Below are 19,691 nucleotides of genomic sequence, written 5' to 3'. Positions count from 1 at the left end.
TCACAATAATATATGATAAAAGAACCATACCATATCGTGACATATACTACTCTCGTAGTTAGCATATATATTGCAACCTATGATATGCAATTCCAGCTAGAGTCCAATTATAATGTGATAAAAGTGTTTGGAAAAATGGCTGGAAGACGGACACACAGCCCATATAAATACCAGAAACCATGAAAGGCATAAGAGTCTCTAAACATCAATAGTATTGCAGTTTGGATGGAGTCCAGAGGGATTTCTTGCTGTGGAGGGAGTGCTCCTCAGAAAACGAATCTCTATCGAAACGTACGTCAGGCGTTACGCGCATACGTCACTTCCGGGTCAGCGTCAGGTGGTTGCAGCTGGAGCGCACGCTGCATACCGCCGCACACACGCTTGTTATACCCGTATAGCCACATAGTGTTTAGTGTCTGGCGAGCATTTATTTTAATACATTCCGTTTAGCCTGTATTTGTTATCCATCATCTATAGCCACTCCTTGGGAGAACAGTATTCCCCTACCGCAGGCTTATTAATTTTTACTTTAATAAATGTAACTTTTTTTTAAAAAACGTCATTACACTATTGGAGTCCTCATTTTTTCCCTCTGAGGCACGGAGGAAGCAGGGCTGTGTACATTGCCCATTGGATAGCTGGTGTGTGGATTATCAATCGGGAAGCTGCAGATCTTGGGAGGAGAGGAGCAGTGATCCAAGGAACGCGTGCTATATGCCTGTTACCCCTGGCAGGGAGCACCATCTGGTGAGTGGGGAACCCTGAGGGGAGCACTCGTACTATTATACATAGGAGCACTCCCTCCACAGCAAGAAATCCCTCTGGACTCCATCCAAACTGCAATACTATTGATGTTTAGAGACTCTTATGCTTTTCATGGTTTCTGGTGTTTATATGGGCTGTGTGTCCGTCTTCCAGCCTTTTTTTCCAATCACTTTTATCACATTATAATTGGACTCTAGCTGGAATTGCATATCATAGGTTGCAATATATATGCTAACTACGAGAGTAGTATAGCTGCAGTTTGCTGTTACCAATTGTCATATCTATTTTGTTTTATTGCACATGTTGCCTTTATTTATATGTCACGATATGGTATGGTTCTTTTATCATATATTATTGTGACTTGAGCACGTATTTACACGATTATATTCACTTTTGTGTGTTTCACCTATTTTAGTACCACTTTTTACCCTCTTGCTGGGTTTTCTATTGATTCACAGCCAATTTGTTTTACACCATACATATTGTACCCATACCTACTCAGCTTTCCAGCACCACACTGTAGGGTAGCATATGCGTATTTAGATGTGCACCTAGGCAGCGCCAATACCCCTATTTATCATTATCTTCACCGTAGGTATAGGTCTCGACTTTACGATGATCTAGCAGGCACGCGCACCCACCACATGTCCCCAGAGCCGATGCGCGTGCCCGGCAGGCACAATGTCTGCCGGACACCCACGATTGCTCGTGACAGAGGCTTCTCACATGGCAGCTAATAGTGTGGAGGAGAACTGCGGGGAAAAAAGCGAAGCAGTACTGATAAAGAGATGGGGAAGGGCTCCTTGTCTTGTCTATATTCACATGCTATCAACAGATCGAGCCACACATGTTCATCAAGTTCATTCTGCATGACGGTGAGCCACAATTGCTCACACTGAAAAGTAAAGGAAATGCGTTTTGTGCAAACATCTGATAGTTGTAAAGATGAGGGCAGCTAGAATAAGTGAGCACCATATGAAGTCCTAATAACAAATTGTGACATCTGAACATCTACTAACTAATGTTTAATGCAGGGGTTGAAAATATCCGGGCGCCAGGTCGCAATTGCGACAAATTGTGACCTGGCGCCCGCGGGCTTAATTACCGGCGGGGGCGCACGGAGGCACCTGTGTCTTTGTGTGACCCCGCCGCGTGACGGCCAGTAATTTAGTGTGATGTACTTATCTTGTATTTTAAACTAACATTTATTTCCCTTACTTTAAACCTGTAAATGTATGCAGTATGTTAGATAGACTAATATCTGTTATGTTAAAGCTTTCACTCTGGACAATAGAACTCTTATTTTAACCATATATCATATATGTGAGATATTAAATCTTAAATATAGAATTTTAACAGACAGCATAGAAATATATCACCTCATCACCATCATTATGTGTTTTTTGCTTTTTTACTTTTTGTGCATTTGGACTGGCACTAGCGGATCTGGGATGACCTGCAACTGTGCAAGCTGCAATTTCTGAACATTAGCACGTGTCTGTCAAGGTCTTTTAACCACTGTCCTGACACTTTTTTCTGATGAACATTGGGAATTTAATTAACTAGTTCACTACTTTGCACACACAGGAATGCTGTGGGAGTATAGACATTTGTTTTTGTTTTGTAATTGATCAGCAGATATCAATTCCACTGTGTTTTTTGATATGGTGTCTATATACACTAGCATCACTTTATTTTATAATTATGTTTATTTATCACCTACTGCACCAAGCACCTATCAGACAACTTATTATTATCTACCCAGGCTTCCAATTTGGATATGGGAAGCTCCAACACAGTATTGTAACACATTAGGACCCCTAGCCTGCACAGGATCCTGACTTTTGGATAAAAGGTGCACAACACTGTCTTACGGAGTTTTTTTGCACTAATACATTTGGTTATTTTTAATTCATACCTCACCTATGTTGGTGATCATGGTATAGGTATTCTTTTACCTCACATATTTTCTATCAAAAGGGTATCCTTCATCAGGGTAACCTACATTCACTGCCAGTCATCATTATAGGCAGTCCATCAACCTTTGGGACTGTACCTATTCTAGGATACCCGACAAGCCCAATTTGTTTCTCCCCTGGGATTTCATTTCCATCCTACATTGCCCTCCATCTAATAAGAATAGGCAGCGCCACATCCTCTTGACACTACAATCTTCATTTTTAGGCCTCTTCATTGAGGTACTATAGAGAGGCAGCAGCCTTTATTCCTTACCTTAGCACGGATTATAATTCATTACACGATATATATTTATATCTTCTTAGACTAAAGGAGAAGTAAACCATTAGTATGCTAGCTGTGGCTCATCCAGTTGTTATTTTTTTTAGCTGACCAGTGCAGCTTTGAGTATGATGAAGTGAAAAAGTTTATTTAAAGTGTTCACCTTTTACAAAAAAAATGAAAACTTGCACTGTACACCCTCCCCTCCCCCACTGTCCCCACTGTACATGCTTCTGGAGATGCTGAGTTGTTAGTGCCCACGCAGCTGGTCCAGTGGGCTAGGGACTTGAATTTCCTGCTCTTCTCTCTTCTGTGTTCATCGCTTCCAGAACAGACTTTGCGGGCACTGACCAATCAGAATCGCTTGGATCTGTCCTGAAAGTGCTGCACAGAAGAAAGGGAAACGGCAAGGATCTCCCTGGACTGCTGGAACAGCTGTATTTGGGCACTGACAGCACAGCATCTTCAGAGTGGGGAGGGTTTACAGTGTTCACCTTAATTTTTTTCTATAAAGGTGAATAAACACTTTAAAGTGGTTGTAAACCTCAGACATGAAATCTGAACAAAGCACATATTTCTATAGTGTTTGGTTGCCTCTCTTCAGAGCATAAAGTGTAATTTCTCTCTGCTGTCTAGTTCCTCAGTTATTTGCATTAGTCACTTCTGGCATGTTTTTCCTTACTCCAAGAACTAAATTTTAATCCATGACATTATATCTGTTTAAAAGCTATTATTGCAATATTGTGGTCATGCCGTAACTAACAAATGCTGTAACTGTAGGGTTTCTGCAGAGCAGTTGACTAGCTAATTTAATAGCTTTCTTGCCTGGGGGGAGGGTTGTTGGAAACATGTATAAACATTCGACATTTACTTGATTTTTTTTTGTTTGTTGTAGAACGCCCATTTTCAGGTGTGTGCAAATTTCATTAAAATGGAGGATGTACTTTCTAGTGAAGACTTCGGTAGACGAATCATTTGCGATGGGGAGTATGGAACAGTGTGTTATGTTGGTACCATTCCACCAACTTCAGGTAGGCTTTGTTTACTATTGTCAAAACATCAACACTAGAGAAACAATTAGTTTAAAGCCCCTTTCACACATGCACGGACTCCGCTTGCTCAGCAGGGATCACTCTGCTGATCCCCGCTGACCTGGCAGATGACAGGTCCGTCTCTGTTCACTGTGCAGAGACGGACCTGTCCGCTTTTATCCGATCTGATCTGCCATGGATCGGATGGAAAATAGGACCACCATCTGTCTCCGATTAATCGGATAGGATGTCAGCAGCCATGTCACCGCTGACATCCGTCGCTCCATAGAACTGCATGGAGCGTCCGTTCAGGCATGCCTGAAAAAACTGACAGGCGGACCGCATGTGTAAAAGGGGCCTATGGGCTTATTTCTTTATCGTAAACCACGGGACACAGAGCCTTTACATAGTGGGTTGTATATTTCACCAGAGGTGATTGGACACTGGCACACCCAATGAAGACACGTTATATAACCCCTCCCATAAGGGACGTACCTCCATTTTTTCGCCAGTGTCTAAGGTGATGGTCGCATCTAAGGATGTGCTAAGAAGAACCTCTGCTAAAAATCCCTCCGGGGGTCAAAGAGCTACAATACGGATCCATCCAAGAAGTTTACCAAGTTACTCTAAAAATGAATGGTACCCAGGCCTCCCAGAAGGCCGAGGCTGTTGCCTGTAATGTCTCTCGTTTGAGGACTAGGCTCTGGGATTCAGTACTTTCGCTATATGAAAAAAATGCATACGTTTCCTGGAAGAGTCTTTTTACAAGGCCCAGGGAAGAGGCATCCTTTAAGTAGGAACTTGTTTCCCTGAAGGTTGGCACAACATACCTGCCGTGATGGGTGAAGATTGGTACTGTCTGGTCTTCAGCAGTCCTGCGGTGGGAATCAGGTAAGTGGGAAGAAATCCTAAGAAAATACACCTTAAGGAGTTTCCCCATAGTGTCTTACCTATATCCGCCACTGGAGGGAGTAAAGAGTTGATTTTCTCCTATCACCTTCCAGGACGGCACACCTGAGAGATGAGGGCTCCTCCAAACAGGAAACACAATCAATTGACAGCTTGTTATAAGTCCCCACCCTTCCCCTTGATCCCCAGTATTGGTTGTGTTTCTCTCGAACACAGCGACATGTTTGTTTTGTTTAAAGACCTAAAAGACCGGGGAGGTTCTAATGGTACCCCTGTTGAGACAGGTTTTAGGGAGGGCTGAACTAACCTGTAGGCTCGCCGCTCGAGCTGACAATAAAAGTTAGGGGTAAATGGTACCCAAGATAATGGAAAATTAGCCCTCATTGGCTCGAGCTAATGAGTGAACACAGTACGGTGATGTCGGCTCTTAAAGACTTTTTACAGATAAATGTGGGAACAGCATCAGCAGGGGTGGTATGGGACTCCCTAAAAGCCTACCTCCGAGGCCTCCTGATTCAAAAGATGGCAGGGATAAAGAGGAAGAACAGGGAGGGAGAGAGTGAGACAAGGAATGAGTCGCTACAGGCAGAGAAGAGATACATTGAAGCCCCAACCTCTCACAGTTTAAAAGAGTGGTTAGAAAAACAACAAATATATAAAATGACTATATTAAAAAGAACAGAGGGAAAACGAATATTCCAGAAACAGAATAAGTTCGGAGAGGGAGAGCGAGTGGGGCGTCTATTATCCCTGCTGATTAGAACTAATTCCCCCCCCCCCCCCACTGTTACAGCAGTTAAGTTATCAAGCGGGGAAATTTCCTCCGATAAAACCGAGATATTAAACACGTTTAGAGAATTCCCTTTATAGCTCCAAGAGGAGGGAGGGGACTGAAGGACTGGGAAAAATTTTCCAGGGAATGTCCGTCCCGACCCTTTCGGAGGAAGATGATATTGACATGGAGGCGCCAATTACTCTAGGAGAATTAAAACGGGCAGTGGCAGGGATGTCAACTCAAGTCACCGGGCCCAGATGGAATGCCCATAGAGATCTATAAAAGATGCAGGGATATTCTGCTACCAGAACTCCTTAAGACATTAAATTGGGCATTGAATCATGGAATACTCCCCACCTCTATGACAGAAGCCACCATTATTGTCTTGCCATAGGGAGGGGAAGGACCCAACTGAGGCCTCATCGTATCGCCCCATCTCACTTGTATGCACCGACGCCAAGATCTTGGCCAAAGTGCTAGCAACTCGTCTTAACCGGTATATCCAAGTGCTTATACATCCTGACCAATCTGGCTTTATCCCCAATAGGTCAACCAGTATCAATATCAGGAGAGTGTTCCTGAATATGCAAATTCCAACAGAGAGGGTGGGCTCCAGAGCTGTTTTAGCCCTGGATGCTGCCAAGGCTTTTGACAGTCTGGAATGGGACTACCTATGGAAGGTCCTAGAGAAATTCGGGTTTGGCCCCAGGTTTATTAGTTGGGTGAAGCTGTTATACAACCAGCCAAGAGCAAAAATTAAAATCAACAACTAATTTTCAGAAATTTTTCAACTAGAGAGAGGAACGCGACAAGGTTGTCCCCTTTCCCCCCCTTCTGTTTGCTCTGGCGATGGAACCATTAGCCATTAAAATGAGAAAAACAGAAGATATACAGGGGTTCCGCAGACAGACTATAGAGGATAAGAACGCACTGTTTGTGGACGATGTCCTCTCTTTCTTGGGAGACGTCGAAACCTTGTTAAAAAAAGTGAATAAAACGGAGGGCGAGTTTGGGCTATGCTCCGGGTTGGTCATTAATTGGGAAAAGTCAGCACTACTGCCAATTGACCCCCTTGGTGTCCAGATACCTCATGGAATTCCTCAGTTAAAAGTAGTAGCTATGATGAAATATCTCGGGATATGGATCACGAGGAACATCAATAGCTTTGTCCAAAATAACTTAATCCCCCTTTTGTCTAAATGGGAACATAAGAGACATCTAATGTAGACTCCCATTATCCATAGCGGGGCGATGTAATCTGCTATGGTTGCCCCAGTTACTCTATATCCTCCATAACTCCCCAGTCTGGATAGACCAAAAATGGTTAAAAGCATAGAATCCCTCTTCAGAGAGCTAATTTGGAAGAAGGGACAAGCCAGGATTTGTCTCCAGACCATGCAGTTACCAGCTAAAGAGGTGGGAATGGTAGTACCACACCCGAAAACATACTTCGCAGCTAACATTTCGCGGATTGGAGGGAGGGGGAAATTCCGGTAGATTGATGCCAACAGGGTCACTGCATAGGACAATAGTGGAGGCACTTGAGGCTGGTTCGTTTATCCATAGATGTCCAACTATAAAACTTATCCTTAAAGTGTGGCAAACAACAAAAGTACTGATGGGCTACAGGGGAATAACAATTTTTGCCCCTCTCTGGTGCAATCAAAACTTAAGGGAATTAAAAGATATTGAGAGATGTAAAGAATGGGAGAGACAAGGGATAAGCCGCTTAAATCAATTGTACGATGGAGAACACATGAAATCCTTCTCAGACTTGCGACAGGAATTTAATATAGCAAATAATAAATTTTACAGATACCTCCAGATCCGACACGCCATCCAAGCCCAGTTTGGGTCACAGCCCATTGTATGGTCCCCGGCCCCCACCCTCCTGAAAATAACCTCCTCAAATACAACTAAAGGCCTGATCTCCGAGTTGTACTCCAGAATAGGAGCTAAAACAATAAGTAGGGCAGGCCCCATCAAGAGCAGGATAGGATGGGAGAGAGACTTGGGTCAAATGACCACGGAACAGTGGAGTGCGATCTTGAGGAGGGGGGTATTGGTCTCGATCTCCCCATCTCAGAAAGTATCACACTTGTTCCTCTTGCATAGAATATACTACACCCCCAGGAGGATGTTTAATCTCGGGTGGAGAAGTACTGACAAATGTCCAAGGTGCAGATCGACAGGCAATCTCATCCACATGCTATGGAAATGCCCAAAGCTATTCAGATACTGGGAGGAGGTGGTACAATAAACACAATAAATAAAACCTTTAAAACTAAGTTAGAAGTTGAGTCTAAAACATGCCTATTAGGCAGTATAGAGGAAGATAGAGTGCCAGCCGGCTCCCTTGAGGTGGTGCTGAGATGCCTCTTCCAGGCAAGGAAGCTAATTGCGTGGAGGTGGCAAGCCCAGACACCACCCACTGTCAAATCTTGGGTTGAAACCATTAACACAATGATTTGGAGTGAGAGAGTGAGGCCCCGTACACACGGCCGAGGAACTCGACGTGCCAAACACATCGAGTTCCTCAGCGAGTTCAGCCCTGAAGCCGCCGAGGAGCTCGGCGGGCCGAGTTCTCCCATAGAACAACGAGAAAATAGACAACATGTTCTCTATTTTCTCGACGAGTTCCTCGGCGGCTCCATCGGGCCGAAAGTGTACACACGACAGTTTCTCGGCAGAATCCGGCTCTGACCGAGTTTCTCGCTGAATTCTGCCGAGAAACTCTGTCGTTTGTACGGGGCCTGACACTCACTAGACAGTGCAATTATAGAAAGTTTGTGAGGATGTGGAAACCTTGGCTAGACGAAACAGGATGTCCTATATAAGAAGATGACAGTCGCCTCTCAAACTCAATACATATCTTAACCCGCTATCGGGCATCCCTTTTTGGGGAAGATTTAACTAATGAAATATATTAACTTCAAAAACTGGTTTATGGTGTGCAGGGAGGGAGGGGGGTGGGTGTGGTCGAGGGTTAGAGCGGTGGGTAAGGGGGATGAAACGAGGGAAGACAATTTGGAACTGAGAGGTTTTTCATTTATTCACAATGTTATAAAGAAAGAGGGGAAGATAAGAAAGGGAGAAAAAAGTATGGTTGTGTATTTATTATGCTAAGACTATGCACGTTGGTGTACTGTTTTTTGTACTTTTGATATGCAAACAATAAAAATGTTAGAAGATTAAAAAAAACCTGTAGGCTTTGTCCTTCTCGCAGGTCGCCCCAGGCGTGGACCAGCGCTCTGGCGGCAGGGAGTGCGTGCCATCGCTGTATTTCAAAATCGCCACCATTAAGCCGCTCTCTTCACTTCCAGGTTTTTCCTAGGAGGAAGCACTGAGCTCCAAGCCTCGTTCTGAACACGATCACATCACAGGAATTGGGCGGCACCGCAGACACCGTGCAACCCGGAAGTGTTAGGACGCCGGGAGACAGCATGGAGAGTGGTGTGGAAAGTGGTCGGCTTGCTGTACCATCCCCTCCAGCGGTTCCCCTTAGCCCAGGACCCAGCCACCCTCCTCATGGAACAAGATGAAGGGAAGGCAAATGCGACTGCAGGCAGATCCAGGTCGGGGACCGGTGATCATGGGGCCAGCCAGAACAGGAACTGGATTTCACTTCTCACCTTACCCTTTCCCCTCCCCAGTACAAACCTGCAGTCACTCTGTAACAGCACTGGTGAACGTAGTGAACCACAACTGCGGTTACCAAGGATTTCAATGCGCTTCTTTATGTGACAACTCAGTATTAGCCCCAGGCGTCACTCCTCAAAACAGGAGTTTGGGTGGTCTCTACATCATCTATTGTCACATAAAGAAAGGCGTTGAGCTACTAAGAATGGGCACATTACAACATGCGACCAGAGCTTGGCGTTTAAAATTGTATAAGATACTTTAAGGTCAAGATTCCAATACACCTATATGCAAGTGATTATCAGTATGGGACCCCAGATGTCACTCCAGACAAACAGGAGTTTGGGGGTTCTCTACATCATATCACATTGAGCATATAGGGATGTATTAGGCAACTAAGGGAGATGCTATAAATTAGCATCAACCCTTAGCCTAGAAAAGTTTAGAGCGAACATGTTCAAACAATTAGGACAAGGCCTATATTCGGTTTGTACTTATGTCAAGCTTGTAGTAATTAGGAGTTGTAGTGACAACCAGTAATTGCATATGAGAAGCAATATAGCTCAGGTAATTATAGTTGCATATATGAGATGGTTTTAATACTATTAATAGTAGTTGCATGGGAGAGGCAATATAGCGCAGGTAATTGTAGTTGCATATCTGAGAGGAATATAGCACAAGTAATTTGAGTATGTAAGAGGCAATATCTCTCAGGTGATTACAGTTGCATATTTGAGAGGATTATAGCACAAGTAATTTGAGGGTAGCTGACCCTTTAAGGTACACCTTAAGAAACAGTTGTTAGCACAGCAGTATCTCCCAAATAGCAGGTTGATCTCCACAAGGTATATTAAGTAATAACAAATGTATTAGATGTAACACAAGCTGTAGAAGCTTTTGTAGAACTACAAGTGATACAGCAGCTACTTATACGTTTGTAGGCTTCTATGTAGGAGATGGAGGATCCGTGGTGAAGGGTGTTCAGCAAAGGCCTCAACGTTGCCCCCAGCAGCGCTATGTGTTGTTATAGCTGCAATAGCAGCAAAGTTGTAGTTGTTGCCTGGAGCGGTGTTGCAGCATGGGGAGCGATGGTTGCGCTATGAGTAGCGAGGATGATATCCACTGGAGTATCTATGATCAATTTAGAAACGTCATTTACGTGGGGTCACACTTAATTTACATAAAACACGCCCACAGCCTCAACATTTGAATTAGGTGGGCTTACGCCGGCCCTAGTACGCTACGCCGCCGTAACTTCGGCCGCAAAATCTTTATGAATACCATACTCGCCTCTCAAAGTTACGACGGTGTAGCGTATAAGAGATACGCTACGCCCGCATAAAGGTATCTGAATCTAGCCCAATATCTTTTATAGTAGTAGTCATGTTAGGCCACCAGAAATTACGTTGGATAAGATCAGTGGTTTTCTCTATTCCAGGATGACCAGCTAGGGGAGCATCATGTAACATTTTCAATATATGGATAACCATAGAAGGAGGAAGAAAAAGTTGAGTATGCTTATAGAAGAAACCTTCTTTATCTTGCGTTAACCCGTGATGGATAGCAAGGTCTTGCATATTTAAACTTTGTTTAAGTAACTGTTTTAGATTCAGATTAGCATGTATAAACTTATGAGAAGGAATAAGCGAGGATGGAGCAGAAAGTTCTTCAACAGGTTCTGAAAGTCTAGAAAGAGAATCTGCCTTTCCATTTTTTGCGCCAGGCCTGTAAGTAATCAAAAAGTCAAATCTATCAAAGAAAAGACTCCATCGTAGCTGTCTAGAGGAGAGGGTTTTATTAGATTTGAGGTATTGTAGATTACGATGATCTGTATAGATCATAATGGGATGTAATGATCCTTCCAATAAGTGTCGCCAGTTCTCCAAGGCGCATTTAATTGCGAGCAATTCTTTTTCCCCAATAGGATAGTTACATTCAGCTGTATTAAAGGTTTTGAAAGAAATGCAACAGGATGAAGTGGAGAATCAGGAGCAGATCGCTAAGAAAGGATTGCGCCCCAGGCGCATTGTGATGCATCGACTTCCAATACAAAATGATAATTAGGATTGGGAAGTTGCAAGATTGGGGCTGTGGTAAAACGATGTTTTAATTGTTGAAAGGCATTTTGGGCAGCTTTTCACCAGGTGAACTTTACCAATGAGCTGGTAAGTTGAGTAGGTGGTTTCACCAATAGGGAGAATTTTTTTATGAACTTCCTGTAGAAATTAGCGAAACTCAGAAAACTCTGTACAGCCTTTCTCCAAGTTGGTGTAGGCCAGTTCGAAATACAAGTCACTTTGGACTCATCCATCTGTATTCCTTTTGGAGAAATGACAAAGCCAAGGAAGGAAATAGTAGTTTGTTCAAAGACACATTTCTCAAGTTTGGCGTATAAGGCATGAGCTCTCAGTCTTGCGAGTACCCACCTGACATGTTCTCGATGTTGCATCAGGTCATCTGAGTAAATTAGTATATCATCCAAGTATACGACTATGCATATGTCGAGAAGGTCTCTTAAAATATCATTCACAAAGCTTTGGAAGGATGCTGGAGCATTACACAACCCAAATGGCAAGACCGTATATTTGAAGAGTCCATAACGTGTGCGGAAAGCGGTCTTCCATTCATCACCTGATCTAATACGAATCAAATTATAAGATCCTCTAAGATCGAGTTTAGTAAATACGGTAGAAGCCTGTAGTCTTTCGATCAATTCAGGAATAAGTGGATAGCGATTTTTCACTGACTTTGTTCAAGGCTCGATAGTCTATAATAGGTCTGAGGCTACCATCTTTGTTTGTGACAAAAAACATACCAGCACTGGCAGGAGAAGTGGAAGGTTTAATGAAACTCTTTTTTAGATTATCTAAGTTCAGGTTGAGATAGAGAATAGATTCTACCCGTAAGTATAGGGGTACCTGGCAGTAACTCAATAGGACAGTCGTATATCCTATGAGGAGGCAATGTCTACGGCACTGGAATGGTATCTCTTGAGGGGCAAGATGAAGCAGTGGAGCAACTTGATAACAAGTCTTTTTACAATATGGTGAATGCAGAAGTACAGTTGCTTGTTCCCAGAGAAAAGTAGGCATGTGCTGTTTAAGCCTAGGTAATCCCAAAACAGGAAATAGTGGAGATGGTATAACATCATAGGTCAGAAATTCACTATGATTATCTCCACAAATAGTCAATAAAGGTTGGATTTGGTACAATATAGGTCCAGAAGCAGAAGTTGTTCCATCTATAAAACTTACAGAAAGAGGGGACGATTTCTTCAAGTGTGGAATTTTGTGTAAAGAAACAAGGGCTGAATCGATGAAGTTACCACATGCGCACGGCCGGCCCTACCATGGGACCCGATGGTACCTCGGTCCCAGGCGGCACTTTCAGGGGGGCGGCAAATCAGTGTTTAAACTGCTGCCTAAAAATCGGTGTGCTCTGTGTTTGAGGCTGAGCCGAGCTCAGCAATGGGCAGCGGCGGCCGGCGGGTGTCCTGTGATTGGGCAAGCAGACCATGTGTGGGATGGACGGCGGACATGAGGCTTGTGATTCGCCTGGAGGAGCGGGACTGTCTGTGGGTAATTGCGCCAGCCCTGCATGCTCCCGGAGTCCTATCTTGCGCTGTGTGTCACGTTCAGTGTCTCCTGAGGTCCTCATCTGCTCTGTCAGCCGCCCGCGGCCCCCCTCCTCTCTATCAGCCCCCCCTCCTCTGCAACGTGTGGCAGGTGACATCATGGTAAATGACAATCCGCTATGTGTGGTAAGTGACGTTGTGGCAAGTGACAATCGTCAATATGTGGCAGGTGGTGTCGTGGCAAGTGACAATCCACAATGTGTGGCATGCGCCCCCCCTCCTCTCTATCAGCCGCCCCCCCTTCCTCTGCAACGTGTGGCAGGTGACGTCATGGCAAATGACAATCCGCTATGTGTGGTAAGTGACGTTGTGGCAAGTGACAATCTGCAATATGTGGCAGGTGGTGTCGTGGCAAGTTACAATCCACAATGTGTGGCATCGTGACAAGTGACAATCCGCAACGTGTGGCAAGTGATAATCCACAATGTGTGGCAGGTGAGGTTGTGGCAAGTGACACTTCGCAATGTGTGGCATTGTGACAATCCGCAATGTGTGGCAGGTGGAATTGTGGCAAGTGACAATCCGCAATGTGTGGCATCATGGCTAATGACAATCCGCAACGTGTGGCAGGTGACAATCCGTAATTTGTGGCAAGTGACCTTCCGCAATGTGTGTCAGGTGGCGTTGTGGCAAGTGACAATCCGCAATGTGTGGCAGGTAGCGTTGTGGTAAGTGAAAATCCGCGACAATCTGCATCTGGTGGCAGGTGATGCGGCAAGTGACACACTCGGGGCTCCCACTGATTCTGCATTATGGTGAGTTGAACTATTTTATTTTATATTACAATGTAATAATAGAAATAATGCACTTCAATCTTTTTTTTTTTTTTGTTATTCGGCACTGCATTGATTTAACTGACAATTGCGCGGTCGTCTGATGTTGTACCTAAACAAATAGGCTCGGATTCACGCCAACGCAGCGCAGAGAGGCAAGCATGGAATTCAGCAAGCCAATGCTCCCAACGCTGCTCCAGCGTGGCGTATATTTCGTAGGTGTAAGCCGGCGTAGGTGGAAGTGGGTGTGACCCCATGCAAATGATAGTCCGAGCGTGGTGCAGTGTATTACGACCGGCGTATCATGAACGGCGCATGCGCCGTGTTGAGGACGTATGGTCAGCACCCCTATGCGCATGCTCACAACTACGCCGGCGCAACTTCCTTAGATACGCCGGCCCACCGGCTTACGCCAAGCACATAAATACGCCCAGCCATACGCCCGTTCAGCGCAAAAGTACACCAAGCTTTCTTCTCTTCCCTCTGGAGCAGAGTACTTTTGCAGAGCCATGTCTGATGCTGAGACTGAAAGAGACAGGAGAAAAAAAAACTTCTCTGCAGATGAGAGGGCTATCCTCACATCAGCCATCTCTAGATTTGATGTGTACCTCCATGGCGCACAGAGTGCCAGGACCAGCAGGGCCAGGAAGCAAGTGATTCTGGAGAAGATCACCCTGGAGGTCAATGCCCTTGGGCATGAATCCAGGACCTCTAAGGACATTGCCAAGAACATCAACTACATGCATCGGCGTGTCCGGGATAAACTGGCCAGTATCAGAAGGCACCTCAGGGGCACGGGGGGCGGACCACCTTCTGCTGTGAAGTTGACCCCGGAAGAGGAGGTCCTTGCCATGTGCCTGGAGCAGGTGTAGGGCCTGGAGGGCTTTGACTCCAGTGATCAGGACTAAGTGTGTTTTATCCCCCATCCGGTGTGTAGCATGTGAGGGGGTGGAAGGTAATATGTGACAAGTGTGTGGTCCACCAATATGTGAATGCTTTGTGTCATCCACAGATGTGCTGGAGGGAGCTGGGCCATCGTCTGCCGGTGTCCGACCCACGCCACCCCCGGAACATCTGCCTCAGCCTGACCCCCTAGGAAGCCATGATCCATCGGTGGAGGGGAGTGCCCACACCTCTGCTCTAGAGGTGGTTGAGGAGGAGAGGGTGAATCTCCATCTAGAGGAATTAGGGTTGTTACTGATCAAAAATTTTCTGTTCGATTAATCGTTTTTTTTTTAATCACGCATACAGATCCAACTACTTTTAGCTGGTCTCCTTACAGACCGATTCCCAGTGCAGCTACCAACCACTGGAAAAATGGATAGCAGGATACAAAAAACACACAAAGGCAGCGCTCGATGGGAATAGCATTAAAACTTTTATATAGTCTTCAAGTAGGTAACCAAATAAATATTGCACTGGAGATAAAATCGATGTAGCTACATAAACTGTAAAAATGGTGCGAGTAATACCAAACGGTAGCAAAACAGTCATAAAAATGTAAATGTAGCTAAGTATGATACTGGTATAAAAATGTGTACAACGATACCACTGCTGAATCCAGATGAGGAGAGGTTAACATCAGTCCGTCGGCATGTAGATGTCCCATTAAGGGAACTATCACAACTCCCAGTGGATGGCTGTAGAATCCCAGGTTGATAGAGGGAAGTGATAGTAAGATAGTAAGGTCCGGCTGGCATGCAGATATGAAGGCACAGCAAAGGAGCCCTTCAGATGGACACGGCAAGCCCCGCCGGTGTCCGTGACGTTACTGGATCTCCGACGGAACTCCCTGAAGGCCCAGAAGCCGGCAGAGAGGTGAGTACAAATCAAAAGAATTTTAATCGATCAAAAAGATTAAAGATTAATCGATTAATTAAAAGTTAATTTGCACATCCCTAAGAGGAATGCCTCTACTTTGATGAGGCTTCCATTTTCCCCGGACCCTCAGAGACCTCCACGCCCATCAGGGGAACCCCCTCCAGGGCTTTTCCGTCCAGACGTACTCAACCGGCGAATTCTCCTAGGAAGGCTCTGGCCAAGACTAGGGGTGTAGCCGGTTCCCTCCAAGAAGGGCTTGAGAGGGAGCAGGCAAGGCAGACTCGCCACATGGCCGATATTGCCTGCGACCTGCATAGAGTGGCTGACAGCCTGGCCTCTTTTGCTGGGTCCTCGGACATGCAGCAGTGCGTCAGCCAGCAGGCTGCCCATACCCAGGCTATAACGGACTGCCTGCATGACATCAATGCCAACTGTGCAGCCATGGCCACAAGCCTGTGTGACCAGAGCCAGACCCTGGATGCCATGCATCAGAAGATGTCAGCAGGGGCTCCCTCGTCATCTGGGGACGTGCAGGCACCCTGGACCGGCCCACTGCGGCAATTGTGGAGCTGCAGGCAGAGGTGAAAAGCCTGGGGGAGGTTGTCCAGGCAAACACTGCTGCCATCCAGGCACAGAGGGTCGGCAGAATAGGCGCCTCCAGCGGCAGACCAACGCCCGCCGCGGATGCAGGCGGATACTAACAATGTTCTCACCCACATTGCCCTTGCGTTGGAGGGCATGCAGGCTACATCTGCCATCAGAGCCAGGAGTGACAGACCAGGGGATGACCCTCCTCATGATGCCCCACCCGAGTCTCTTCCCAGACAATTGAGGAGCTGTACCCGTGGCACCAGGCCTGGCCCACGAGAGGGCAAATGACTGTTCTCTTTTTTTTTTTTTTTTTTTGCTCAGAGTATGAGCTTTTTTTTTTTTTTTTTGGACGTGCACAGAAGTATGTGCCGTCCTCCTGTAAGGGCATGATCCCTATTTTATTTTAATTTTTTTGACACTGCACACGGTGAGGAGTGCAGAAGTGGTGCCCGGACACCCGTTTGCAGGGGCAGGGTTTGCCCGGTGCTGCTACAGTGTGACTGGTGTGTGAATGTGTGGGTGACATTCCTGCCAGCAAGGCGTGTCACCTTGTATCGTCAGGGAGAGGTTATCCCCACGACCGTGTAAATGTGGTATGAATGGACAGCAACATCATTGGGGCCTTGGCGTGGCATTGCTGCTCCCAAATCTTGCACGGTGGACTTGGGCTAAACCAATGTGAGGTGGATGTGGTGTGTGTGTGAGATAGGGACCACAGTGGTGTGCATGCGTGCATTGTCCGTGTGCCATGATAAATGTGTGTGTTTAACGTGCAAAGATGCGTTCCACGAGGCAACTCCTGGTTGCTGTTCCCTCAGCAGATGGGGTAGCCTCGGGCATGGGGGGACTGTCTGGTTCGGGGGTCAGGTCATCACATATGTCAATCTCCAGGCCCTTTCTCATGGCGTAGTTGTGCAGCACGCAACATGCACCGATGATCTGGCACACAAAGTTTGGGGAATACAACAGGGTCCCCCCGGACTTATCCAGGCATCAGAACCAGGACTTCAGGATGCCAAATGTGCTCTCCACCACTGCATGGGTGCGTATGTGTGCAGCATTGTATCTTCTCTCTCCTCTGGTTTGGGGATTCCGGTATGGAGTCAGGAGATGGGGCCCAAGTGCATATGCTGAGTCACTTGGAAGGGAAAAGACAGGAGGATGTTAGCCGTGCATGTGCCCCTCGTGATGTCTGTATCATTGGGTCGGACAGTCATGCCTGACTCCCATGTCACTCACCAACCAGCCAGCCAGCTGTCCCTGTACACGTTCTGTTCGAATTCTGTTGGGATAGCGCATTGACGGTATATATGTAGCTGTCGTGGCTGGCCCCTGGGTGTTTGGCACGGACGTGCCATATGAGGCATTGGGCATCGGCTATCACCTGTACGTTGATGGAATGCCACTGCTTACGATTGCGGTATATGTGCTCTGTGGCACGGGGGGCCGTAGTGCCACATGTGTGCAATCAATGGCCCCCACAGTGCGTGGGAATCCGGCAATTCTGTAGAAATCCTGCATTGCCTTCTGCCGCAGATGCTCATGGGTGGGTTTGATGATGTGGTGGGACATGCGTGTGAGGATTGCGGGAACAACCTGGTGCACGCATCTGCTCATGGTGGATTGTGACATCCCAGACACAACTCCACTTGTACGTTGGAAAGGTCCACTGGCAAGGAAATGGAGTGTTGCCAGTACCTTGACTAGTGGCTGCACTGCATGTGAGCATTCTGTCTGGCTGGTGATTTCATCATGCAGGGCTGTGGCTAATTCCAGGATGGCATCAGGGCTCAAGATGCGATACACCTTCGATTCCCCCATGCCAAAGACGTTCATGCGCGTGCGGTATATCCTCTCCCGTGCCCTCCTCCGTGCCTGTGGACGCAGTAGTGCTATGACCATGGCTGCCCCTGGCATGTTGGCATACAGATGTGTTGTCCTGCAAGTGTGGTTGCTCAGCTCGTCCGTAACGGTGCTGCTGCAGCTGCTCTCCAGCTGACCTGTGCACGTCTGTTGCTGAGTTACACCTCCTTTATGGGGAATAACTTTAGGCCGGACGTACAACTTGCGCGTGCACGTACGTTTGTGAATCGCCGTATCTCCCTCATTTGCATATTTGAATTCAAAATCAATGGGAGCGCCAAATGCGTCCAGCGTAAATATGCGCCCATGCTACGCCGGCGTAGACAAGTTACGTCGGTGGGATGAAGCCTGTTTTTAGGCGTATCTTAGTTTGTGGGTCAGGCGCATAGATACGACGGCGCATATTTGCACTTGCGTATCTGGAGATACGTCGGCGCAAGTGCTTTGTGAATCCGGGCCATAGAGCTTTCTTTTGGTGGTATTTAAACACTTCTGCGGTTTTAATTTTTTGTGCTATAAACAAAAATAGCGCCAATTTTGAATAATTTTTATTTTTTTACTTTTTGCTATAATAAACATCCAAAAATAAAATAAAATATAAATTTCTTCATCAGTTTAGGTCGATATGTATTTTTCTACATATGTTTGGTAAAAAAAAAATGCAATAAGTGTATATTGATTAGTTTGCGCAAAAGTTATTGCGTCTACCAAATAAAGGATAGATTTATGGCATTTTTATTATTTTTTTTTTACTAGTAATGGCGGTGAGCTGCGATTTTTAGTGAGACTGTGACATTGCGGTGGACCCTTTTGCCCCTTTTTTGGGACCGTGATAATTATACAACGATCTGTGCTATAAAAATGCACTGATTCCTGTGTAAATGTCACTGGCAGGAAAGGGGTTACATGTGTTCCCTGGGAGGTGTTTCTAACTGGGGGGACGGGACTGACTGGAGGAGGAGAGAGATCTCTGTTCCTAATCACTAGGAACAGCAGATCTGTCTTTTCTCCCCTGTCAGAATGGGGATCTGTCTGTTTACATTGACAGATCCCTGTTCTGGCTCTCTGGAGCGATTGCGGGTGGCCGGCTGACATTGCGGCCAACGGCCACGCACAGGTCCTTTTTTATACTCCTCTATATACATGTATAGAGCCATGACAGGTCTTCTTTATACTCCTATATACATGTATAGAGCCATGACAGGTCCTCTTTATACTCCTATAGAGCCATGACAGGTCCACTTTAGTTATCATGATATAGAATAATGAATGTGGGGGCATTTTGGTGGGCGTGATTTTTTTTTGGGGGGGGGGGGGCAGCATTTCATTCTTGGTACCAGGCAGCACAATGTCTTGGGCCGGCACTGCACATGCACCTGTATCCAACATGGCCTTGACAGGAATTCTAACTTGATCCCACTGTAACATAAAAAGTAATAAGATATAAGGAGCATGTTTAGAAATGGAATGAGCCAATTTGCAAAGGTGAATTGGCTTACGTTCGTCCTTATTCTTTTTTACAAGAGGACAAGAAGAGATGGCATGTTCCGATGAGGCACAATAAGGGCAGAGATTCAATGTGCGACGACGTAGTCTTTCAGATGAGGTAAGTGGGGCACGGGTAGACCCAATATCCATTTTTTCATCAACAG

The 19,691-nt window shown here is 45.9% G+C and overlaps 1 protein-coding gene across 5 annotated transcripts in view; it reads left to right on the top strand.

Annotated features, from left to right (window-relative positions):
* Nucleotides 1–19,691, top strand: part of TBCE (tubulin folding cofactor E) — a 619,064-nt gene that overhangs the window by 16,251 nt on the left and 583,122 nt on the right. For all 5 annotated transcript variants that reach the window (XM_040350725.1, XM_040350726.1, XM_040350724.1 and 2 more), the window contains exon 2: nt 3,899–4,034. In XM_040350725.1, the coding sequence (XP_040206659.1) occupies nt 3,899–4,034 (136 nt within the window). The remainder of the gene's footprint in view (nt 1–3,898; nt 4,035–19,691) is intronic.

The sequence above is a fragment of the Rana temporaria genome, chromosome 4, assembly GCF_905171775.1.
Source record: "Rana temporaria chromosome 4, aRanTem1.1, whole genome shotgun sequence".
In the NCBI taxonomy this organism is placed as follows: domain Eukaryota; kingdom Metazoa; phylum Chordata; class Amphibia; order Anura; family Ranidae; genus Rana; species Rana temporaria.
The sequence above is the reverse complement of the archived record's forward strand: the minus strand, read 5'-3'. Positions and strand labels throughout refer to the sequence as shown.